Source organism: Thalassophryne amazonica, chromosome 18, assembly GCF_902500255.1.
Source record: "Thalassophryne amazonica chromosome 18, fThaAma1.1, whole genome shotgun sequence".
NCBI classification, from domain to species: domain Eukaryota; kingdom Metazoa; phylum Chordata; class Actinopteri; order Batrachoidiformes; family Batrachoididae; genus Thalassophryne; species Thalassophryne amazonica.
Window position 1 is genome coordinate 51114712 of NC_047120.1, and position 11508 is coordinate 51126219.

The window sequence follows — 11508 nt, forward strand, 5'->3', positions numbered from 1 at the left end:
AAACGGTGATTAGACAGATCAGACAGAAAGTTTAGTAGACTGAAAGATTAGATTACTTTATGAAGCCAGGCCCAGCTTTTGATTTAAAACAAGGCTACTCAATAAAAAATCATTACGAGCATGTCAATAAGAATTGTATTGTCAGTGCAATTCTACTAATGTCAATATTTTTACCATTAGCTTTGAGCATTTTAATACTTTTAAATACCAATATACTAGAGCTTTTATAGCAAACTCAATAAAATAGCCTAACTGCAATCAAAGGGACTCCAGCCAGCAGATCCGAGGAACTGAGTGATGGAAAGAAGATCCCTACAGCTCAAGCACGGGTTTAAGAAGCAGGAACTGGCACAGACTGACTACATTTTAGGCTTGTTCACAGTGGCAGGCAATTTAAAAAAAAAAAAAAAAGCTACACACCTCCTGGGCCAATGAGCAAAAACCCTACATATCCATCCTTGCAGTGAGGTTGTCATTGTCATGCAGAATATTCCATCTACCCAAAGGAATGGAACGCAAGAACCAGACTGGGCATGCCATACATTAAGGATGACTTTGGGAATGCTTTTGTGCCTACCCTGTTTGTTTTACACTTTCAGGGTTTTCACTTTGGTCCAAGAGGTGTGAAAGGTGCCACAGACGACAATACAAACTACACAGCCAATTTTTGTTTTGACCAAAAGAAATAATCTAGATCCAAATCAAATTGCTCCACAGTCCCATTTGTTTACAGTGTGAAATCATTTTTATGCCTGATTCAAATTTTATCTCGGCAGTGACATTCAGGTCTCTGGATCCTCTACACCTGGTTTCTGAGGTTATGAGGTCCCTAGACAGAGATGTTTGTTGATGCCGATACCTTTGCAGAAGAATGAAGGCCAAAGTCTTAAAGGGCCCTGGTGCTTCATGTCTTATTGTGTGGTTGTGAAACTTGGATGCTAACCAGTGATGTAAGATGATGACCAAATATATTTGATACTAAGTGTCTGGAGGATCCTTGAGTACCGCTAACTAGAATGACTTTGTAACAAACAAATGGTTACTTATTCAAACAAAGGTGAGGAGAACTTTGAGGGAACAGCTACCACATTTTAACCATATGGCGGGTTTCTCTGGATGTGATGATCCAGCATGCACGTGCCTCAGTGTTGAAGAACCAAGTATCCAGAGAAAGTCAAAGGAACAATCACGTTTCACCTAGCTGCAGCAGACAGTTACTTTCAAGAGGGGGGGGATGGACCGGTTGTCTGCTTGGGGGGTTGCCATCCAGGACTCAGAGTGTTTCAGTGGTGTGGTGGATGCAACATACAGAGACTAAAACAAAACAAAAAAAATCTTCTGACTGAAATATTTTTAACAGCCAAATCATAAGCTGTTCACCATCTACCTTTTAACAGAAACTCTTTTGCGATCGTGTCTTAGGATTTAAGGTAAAACAATGTGGCAACAGCTAAGAAAACAGCAAACTGTTCTGCAGAACAAGATTATATTTCACTCAGGAACCATTGCTGCTCTTTTCTAATGCAGCACCATATTATAGAAAGGTTTTAACCTACACATTATTTAAATACTTCAGGATAAACACATTAAGAGGACAGATTTTCTAGAGCTTTTACTTATTTCGACAGCACTAGTACACTAAACAAAATAAGACTTTTGTACGAGCTTTTATTTGTCAATTAAATTTTAATAAAACAATGCTTGACACAATGTTTGAAACAATGAGGCCAAGATAAACACAGATACTGTAAATCTGATCTGATCCAAAAAAAAAAGAAAAAAGAGAGAAAGATTCAGGTCAGTAATACAGGATATACAGAATTGTTTCAACTTGATTTGGCACAAAATAAAATGTGAGATGACCTGAGATTCATGTCATGGGGAAAACATGTTTTAGACTCCAAAATATTTATTTAAAGTACATGTAAAGTTACAGTGGTGTTCTTCATTTATACAATCGACAAGCGGTTCAAGTAGAAGGAGGTCCAATAATTATGGCTCTTCTGATCTGAACTTGATTATATATACACACGAACCGAAAAAACCTCATGATGCTAAATTATAAACGGTGCATGACTAATTAAACATCATTAGAAAATCTCTGGAGTATTTCTGATAACAATATGGACTAGAAATATTTGTTATTTGATTAACTATTTCATGTCTACTGCTGCCACTGCGACCTGTACCTGGATAAGCGTGTTGTGAAAGTGTCGTGACACGGACCCACAACAGGGGGCGTTAATGAACGGACAATGGATAAGCCAAAAGTAACAATTTAATGTTGTGAATCGCACAACGACGTACAGACAATAACAATATGGTGACTGTCAATCATACACCAGGTGACGTGTGGGCAGGCTCGACAATAGAAGACGCCTGGCGAGAGAAGAGCCAGATCCCACACAGCTTCCACCGCCAATGGAGCTGAAGAACACCGGAGCCGCCAAGCCCTGCGCCCCAGGTGGCCGCTGTCTTCAGCAGTCAGACCCGGTACTGCTGGCAGAGAACAGAGACAGTCCTGATGAGTGTGAGGTCGCACACTCAGTAATCCCACAGTCTGTACACAATTAGGAGGGAGAACCTCCACCTCCAGCAACAATTTCACCCGTGCAGCTCCTGTTGGTCTCTTTCCTGGATGGAGTGAGAGGCGAAGAACGTCGTCCTCTCACTGTCCGCCAATCCAGCCTCCGACAGAGCCCGCAGGAACACGGCTGCACACAGAACAATGTTTTGGACAACAATAATTACAGCAGAGAAGGTTACCTGAATAGTAGCTGATTTCTCGGCGGGGAGGTGGAGTTGCAGTCCGGCCTTTATGGTGGTGGTGATGAGTAGTGGATGAGTGACAGCTGGTACGGATGATGAGTGACAGCTGTCACTCCTGGTCGCTCCGACGCCCTCTCGTGCTTGAAGCCCGCACTTCAAGCAGGGCGCCATCTTGTGGTGGTGGGCCAGCAGTACCTCCTCTTCAGCGGCCCACACAACAAAGCGACTGAAACTGAAAGAATCGTGCACTGGTTTTGTGCTTAGCATTCGTGACTTTGCAGTAAATTTACGAAGAAATTGAAACACTGCCCAAGTTGTTGCAGTGCCCTTTGGACCGTCTGGAGCCGCAGTGCCACTGAGGCGGACCTCCCAAAGCGGTGGAGGAGTTTCCCCAGTCGCCCCCAGACTGAGCGGCAGCCACCACGCTGCTCCTGTCCAATTTGAAAGGCGCAACGCGAGGCGTACGCACACACATCCCTGCCTTCACCAGCGCACAGACATCCGTCCACACATTTCCCTGCAGCTTTTTCATGGCACGGCTCAACTGCTTCCAGAAGCCTTTGGGGTCAGAGTGGAACCCTGCACAAAGTGCAGATTTGGTGCCATATTCACACTGCGGTTCAGTGACTCCGCCGTTGACCCGCGGCTCGGGGGCTCTCCCACTTCATCAACAGGCGCACCATCTCCTGCACATCTTTGGATGTGTACTGCACGAACTTTCCGCTGTGATTTCTGTTCCGCGGTGACACTGCAGTCACCCCCTGCTCCCATGCGTACCCTCTGCCGTGCACACAGGAGGAGATCGAGACCTGATGCGAAGCCAGGATTCATGTTTTTTTTTTTTAATTCTCATCGGATCTGCATTGTTATTACATATGGCCTTCTGGCTAGCAGCAAGCTTATCACCTTAGTATTTTCTCTACTTTCCTGTTGATTTAGTGCTGATGAATTATACCTTAGGTGTGGTTTTTCAGCCAACTGATTCTGCTCTTTTTCTCTGTCTGAGGTGTTGAGGGAAATACGCAAGAGTGGTGTCTGTGGACAGCGGGATGCTGGATTGACAGCGGGAGTCCATGCCTGAATTTGTTGCAGCAGATGTTTTGTTTTTTCCAAACTATATAAATCTTTGTAAATACCTTGTAACTGTTAGAATGGTCTAAGCAGTGTGTCACCCCTTTCTTTGAGTCTGGTCTGCTTGAGGTTTCTTCCTCAATATCATCAGAGAGTTCTTCCTTACCACTGTTGTCTGTGTGGTTGCTCTAGGAGTTGGTAAGGTTAGACCTTACTTGTGTGAAGCACTTGAAGCAGCTTTGCTGTGATTTGGCGCTATATAAATGTAATACACTGAATTGAATTTTGGCAACCCAATAGACGGAAATCCATTGTAGAGAACTTTAATCCCTGAACATACTCCCAAACCTGGGTCATTCAAACTTTTTGGATCAATTACAGGAGGTTTCAACGAGACAAGCTGTTGTCTCTCATCTTATTAGTCTTTTCCAAACTACAAATGGCTTGGTTTGCTGGACTTTTTGCATTTTTCGCTACCTTCCCTGTCAGCAATGACACAATTTTCACGCAATAACAATGTTGTCCGTTTGACGAACTGGAACTTGTCTTGTGTATTGCACATAAAGATGTTGATGCTGGGACTTATACATAATCATATGATTACAACTGCAACTAAACAAACTGAAAGCACTTTACACAGATTTCCTTCTGTTGAATAACTGACCCAGCATCAGACCATGTTTCAACAACTGAATACACAAAAGAAAAACAAGTGCAGCAAACATTTCAAACAACATAAGCATGCTGGACTCAAACGCTGCACTTTTCAGATGAAAAACACACCGCAACGCTACTGAGCGACAACTACAACACATTGCTAAAGCCTGGTTTTTACTTTTGCGCCATGTTGGCACCATGTTAACCTAAGTGAGCAGATGGTTGCATGTCTGCTCACTGCTAAAAGCACAGCATAGCAGGATCCCAGAGAAAAGGCAACATGGTGGACAAGCGGTTAGTGCACTTGTTTCCAGACCAGAAGGTTCCCGGTTCAAGGCCACTCATGCCCAACCTTCATGTAAAGTGGAGTTGCATCAAGAAGGGCATCTGGTGAAAACACTCGTGCCAAATCAGCATCCAGACTGGATTTGCTGCAGCAACCCAAAAGAACTTGCATTTTCAGTATGTCAGCATAACGTAGCATCTTATCTGTCCTGGGTGATAATGTATATAAAAAGACGGTGAATACCTGAGGTTTATGTGTGCTGAAATTCATATTTGTCTTAATGTAAACATTCAACTCCTCAAATGACGCTGATATATTTTCACAGTTCATGCCTGTTGTTGAGCTGTCACAAGTTAAAGAGGGTGCACCTCGGCCTGTCAAAAAGCCTTTGCTTGATTTGAATACCCATAATTCTTTTCTCTGTCAGCCAAAAATGATGCAGTCTGGACTAAAAAAAAAAAAAAAAAAATCTTTCAGCAACATTTGGACACAGCTGTAAAGTGTGTGTTGTGACCACTACTGTAGGGTTGCTATTGCAATAATTATTATATAGTGGAATGCACAGCTAACTCAACGAATACTGTAATAAATGTTAATAATGTCATTAATGCATAACTATGAGTGTCCACAGATAATTACTTTCCTAATATTATTAGCAGGCAAAACTGTTTGGGAATATTACAAATATTATTAAAATAGCAGTTGGGTTTTCCATACACCTGCTATTGTAGCAATTAGTACAACAGTGTTTGTGGTTGAGTATCCCATGCACCTGTTATTCCAATAACATTATTACAACAGCAGTTGAGACTCAAGGGCAATAGGGCAGCTCAGTCTTGTTTGGGGCGGGCGCATTTGACGTAATTTGTCTACTTCCTGGGGTACAAACCACAGCATTTTCAATGGGTTTTGAGCAAATGAAACGCAAAGTGAAAATGCAAAATAAAAAAAAAAAGTGATGATGCAGTGGGAAAGTGGACATGTGTTGCGGTTTGTTTATGTTTTACAGGTGAGCGAATGGAGCTACTCTGGGTAGCTGTGTTGGCTAACACTTACCGACATGATGTCTCCTACCTCCTCGCCTTTTCTTATCCACTGCGAACCGGGGAAAAAAAAAAATAAAAAACTTTGATTGCTTCGGTGATTGCAGCCAAAAACAAAACCGTACACCATTTATTGGTGTGAAGTTATGTTATGCATATATTGGTCAAATAGTGGTCAAATCCTGCGATATCACAGAGGGCTCAAATGAGACTATGGTCTCCTATTAGACCACTACTATAATAATTATGACAACAGTGGTTAAGTTCACCGTGCAACATCGCCTGCAACTGAAAAAAAAAAGATTAAGAACAATCTTCAGGTCACCTGTATTATTCCCTCCAATTTTCCTGACACTGTTTTTGACCACAACATACCCAAACCCTAAACCCAAACCCCTTGGTGGGGAATAATACAGTCAGGCTCAATCTGCAGACATACTCATATATCATGTGAATAGATGAAGCGTCATCTTAAAATATTTAACATCTACATCAGCTGGTAAAAAGCAACAGAAATGCTGTCCACTTAGCAACAATCACAACAGTGGTTGAATTGTTGCACCCATTATTATAATGCAATATCTCTCACTATTGTAAGACTTATCACAAATGCAAGACAACAGTCTTTACAAGACAGTAATTACACTACTCATCATTCTTTACAGCTTCCAGATCCTTTTTTAATGCATATTTACAATAGATGTATTAGTCATAACTCCACCAGAGGGGAGATCCGGCATCAAACATTGTTTTCAACATTGTTTAACTGTAGAATTGCTGCATAGTCGTCTTTTGCAACAAGAAGTGTGTTGCACTTTCACTTAGCTCTTGTTTACTGGCGTGCATTCAAGCTGCGAGTGTGACAAGTGGTCCTCTATAAGACAATGTCTTCTTCAGTGCCAGAAGTGAATAATTGACATAGTCATGATCCCTGGCACACAATGCACCAACTGTTGTTGTTGTTGCTGCTGTTGTTTACCACCAAAAACCAGCCTCACTCACTTTGGCTGCACAACACCTCATATTTTTTTTACCTGTTTTACCACAAACACGCTATTACACAACCTGCGTTTGTTTGCGCAAAACATGCTTCAAGCTGAAAGGAGGGAGTTGAAACCAAAAGACTGGAGAAAAAAAAGCTCGTTTGACGCAACTTTGCGGCAGGTGTGATGGTTATCAGCGCCACTTTCCCAGAAGTCACCGCAACAGTTTGAGTGACAGCGAGGGGCGACGGAGGAACGCGAAGGCAAATATCACGCTCTCCGTGTGACATAAATGTGATATAAAGTGCGAATGACATTCCGAAAGCCACACAGTGTGTATTTGAGACGCTGAAACGTTGTAAAAGTCACCCACCTTCCCTGCCCGATGTGCCCGTCACTCCAAGCAGCACGGCCCCGATAAACGCCAAACTTCTCGCCGCTTCCATCTGCTGCCACCGGCCCGCCGCTAGTACATACTCCAAACTACTTCTTCTTCGCAATGACGAATATCCGAAATAAGTCGTCTCTCTTTTTTTGTTGTCGTTTTCACCCCTTGCTACTACACACGTCAGTTACGTGGAGTTTGCTTTTCCAAAATCTCAGCCACTTCCTCTCTGGAATTCTGCGCCTGTTGATAGTAAAAGCGTGAACGCGCAGGAGTAAAGCGCATTCCCGTGAAGGCCTGAGCGGGGAGTGGCAGGATTTTGTAGTTTAAAAAGTGTCCCTCGCTTTTTATTATTAATTACATTATTTTATTCCTATTAATTATTAATTTATTGTAAGTATTATTATTAATATTATCTGTATTTTTTAATAGCACGCTTGTCTCAAAAAAAAAAAAAAAAAAAAAAAAAAAAAAAAAAAAAGCAGGAGGGGAATCGCTTTATTTCCACTTCAGCAAACTAATGCGTCATTTTAAATACAGAATTCCAAAAGGTTTAAAACTATTTGACACTGGGGTAAATCGTTCCCTTACGACGGCGTTTTAGGGCCACATATTTTTTTTAAGACTTCGAGAATAAAGACGTAATATTACGAGAATAAAGTCGTAATTTTAAGACTTCGAGAATTAAGTCGTAATATTACGAGAATAAATTCGTAATTTTACTAGAAGAAAGTCATAGTATTACGAGAATGAAGTCATAATATGATATTTCGAATTTTTCTTGTAATTTACGACTTTATTCTCGAAGTCCAAAAAAAGAAGAAAAAAAAAAAAGAAATTCAATGTGGCCCTAAAACTCCATCGTATTCCCTTCAGTGACACAACAGAATAAAAATATTCTGTCGTCATTAAAATATTTGAATTAGGAAAGAAACGTCAACATTTCAAACAACCAGGATAATGAAAAAACGCACATTCCCGAATTTTCCTTCCTATTACAAAATATATAATTAAACATAATGTATTTACCCGCAATGAACTGAACTTATCAATATTAGTTATATGGTTAAGATTTTTTTTTTTTCTCAAATGAAAGCAACACTCACTTTGACAAACAGTAACTCGAAGTTCGGTTTATAAATAAATAAATAAATACCTGTATAGAAAAAAAAAACTCCACAGGACAGCATATCTTTCCAGGAAAGTACATGTTTAATTGGTCCAACTGCTTTAAAATATTTGAAAGTACATTTTTGGTCAAACATTACATGGTTTAAAAAGGTGTGGTGCACATGGCCGCCGGCAGAGGGCAGTAAATGAACGCGAAAAGAATATATAACGATTTTAATGCACAACATGGAAGATTTAAACAAAAATTCTCATTTTTTCAAAGAGAAGTTTCGGCTTATTGAAGCACATATCATTGAAAAGAGAATAATTTAAAAATCAATAAATTAATCTGTATAGACTGAGGAAACAAAAATAGCTTTGATATCAGTGGAGAAATTATTTTTTTTCAGTATTCTTGAGGACTACCTTATTGTAATACTGTGCAAATGATTTAGGAACATTCAATGAACTTAAAACGTAACTCTTTTAAAGGCTGCCAAATCAGGTATTATTTTTAAATAAATAAGTGATCACTTTTAAGTCTTTAAAAATATATGATTACTTTAGGGGATGAAACCACAATTTTTTGAAGTGAACTGCGAGAAGTTGGATTGTATTTAAACAGGTTTTTACAAACATTGTAATATTAGTAACCATTTCAGTATGTTAAGTATCGTGCAATACAGCTAAGTATTTTTTCAAATTTCTAAATAGCATTTGTGATTTGAATTTTTAAAAGAATAGACATTTTTTTTGTGTTTTTTTTTAAAGAACAGGAACATTTGGACATTTCAAGTTTGATTTTCTGTTGACTTACTGAAGGGTGGGGATGGGGTGTTTAGAACATTTGCACAGTACTGAGACTTTTGTGGTTTAAAACAATTATAACATCAAAGTCATATACAATATCAAACAGAAACTGCATCTTATTGAAGAATAGAACTGCCATTACCATACTTGTAGGAATCCTGTGGTTGTGCAAACATACATGACCTCATCATAGTCGACATACTCTGTCTTCAACCGCCTTCGTCACAGGCCGTCACCAACGCTAATCTCACAGTTTTACACATTTTAACTCAGATCATATAGGTAATTGATTGTCTGAAAAAACAGATATTAAAGATTTTGGAAACAACACCCCATTAACACTAAGGCAATGCATTCTAATTATTTACAATTTTTAATAATTTTTTCACATTATATAATATGACCCCTTTAAACACATTCTTGCAGTCTCACACACACACTAGTGGCTGTCCAAAATGGGCTTTTCCTCAATGGCCGCTGATAATTTTTTTTTTTTTTTAAAGAAGGCAACTGATGGCTGATACATAATCCAGATTTTTTATTATTATTATTTGGTTCATTTGGGGGGGGTAATGCATGTGATACAATTTAATAGGAAAGCTACAAATTCAAATCTTACCATTTTCTCTGAGGTAACATCCAGCATTGGCATGTTTCAAAACTCCCATTCCCATTTTCCGTTTTAAGGCACCCGTCTTGCCTGCTAACAAACTTAAGCGGGAGCCCGAGCATCGTTCTACAGCAGCCACAGTGACAACAAACTTGTCAGAGGTGACCGCAGTCAGACTGCACTCATGAGAGCAGACATCAACCAAGACTAATGATGTTAAAGCTGTATTGAATCAGCCAGATCAATGAACCAACTGCATTGCTAATCTGTCACACACACACACACACACACACACACACACACACACACACACACACACACACACACACACACACACACACACACACACACACACACACACACACACACACACACGTTTCACTTTGTGACATTCATGAGACAAATCAATGCGTTCAGTCGAGGTAAAATGTACACATGCGCTTGTCTTTGTTGACATGATCATGCAGAAATACAAAGGCATGGGCACGACGTATGTTAAGTGTTGACACACTCATAAAGTGCACAGATCAAACTGAGCGAAGAAGAATTATGCATCCTCTGTGTTTGAAGTAAATCACAGTAAAGTTTGCATTCAACTGAAAGAAAGTGATTGATCACTGATAAAGATGGTGAGTGCACAAGTATGTAAGGCAGACGTGGAGGAAAATGTGGTATTTACACAGTGAGGCAGTAAAGCAGCTGGTTGTTTATGTGCAACACTTTGGAAAATATTGCAGCAATAAATGCAACCACATCCAAATATTGATGGATGGACAAAGAAACAACAAAACAGTTATTCACACAACCTCATCACATGTTTTAAACTTAAATCTTTCCCTCTCAAATGTAAATAAATGACCTGATAACTTTATGCAACCTAATTCTCCTCACACTAAAAGGCAATCCAGGTGTATAACAATTTCATTTTACACTTTATCAGGCTTCCCCCCCAAAAAAGAGAAAAATATTCAAGTAATCAAGGTCAAAAGAAATGAAGAAACTTGAGCAGATTCATCAACAATATTAGTGGGGCGGCATAGCAAAACAATTGTTCATTTTGTGATAAAAATCCTGGAATTTGGCACACATATTCTAAATTAACTAATGTTTATTTTCAGATATGGAGCCATCCTGGAGGTGACCTCTAATGAGCTACAGGGGTCAATAAAGAATTACACAGGGGTCAAAATAAAAAAAAAATGCTCCAATCATGTTGAAAACTATACCACATTATTTGTCTGATCATGATGATTCCAAAAAGGTAAAGTTTGAACTATCTATGACTGAATGTTCTGGAGTTATGGGGTAAAAATAGCAATAATGGTGACAAAGGTCAGTTTCAGTTTGTACAGGGGTCAAAAATTAAAGTTGCTCCAGTTTGTTAAGAAGTGATGCAAATTATTGTTTGGGTTAATAGGGTTAAAAAAAGGAATAGTTTGTACCATCTGTCATGCTTCATTATCATGTTACAGGGTAACATACGTATGTCACAATTCATAGAATCCAATGGACATCGAGCTTGTTTGATCTTTACTTTGGAGACCAAACATCCAACACAGTCAAAACTATTCCATTTATTAATCCTTTGATTTCAACTAATAATTTGCGTCATTTTTTACTGAAATTGGAGCAACTTTAACTTTTGACCCCTGTACAAACTGAAACTGACCTTTGTCACCATTTCTGCTGTTTTTACCCCATAACTCCATAGAATTCAGTCACAGGTAGCCCAAACTATACCTTTTTGGAATTGTTATGATCAGGCAAATAATGTGGCATAGTTT

At 39.5% G+C, this 11508-nt stretch overlaps 1 protein-coding gene across 1 annotated transcript in view; it reads right to left on the bottom strand.

Annotated features, from left to right (window-relative positions):
• The window catches only part of erbb2 (erb-b2 receptor tyrosine kinase 2), a 56931-nt gene extending 49478 nt beyond the window's left edge, over nucleotides 1-7453 (bottom strand). Inside the window, exon 1 of the mRNA XM_034193387.1 lies at nucleotides 7183-7453. Within this exon, the coding sequence (XP_034049278.1) occupies nucleotides 7183-7255 (73 nt within the window). The 5' untranslated portion in view covers nucleotides 7256-7453. The remainder of the gene's footprint in view (nucleotides 1-7182) is intronic.
• Between the last annotated feature and the right edge of the window lie 4055 nt (nucleotides 7454-11508).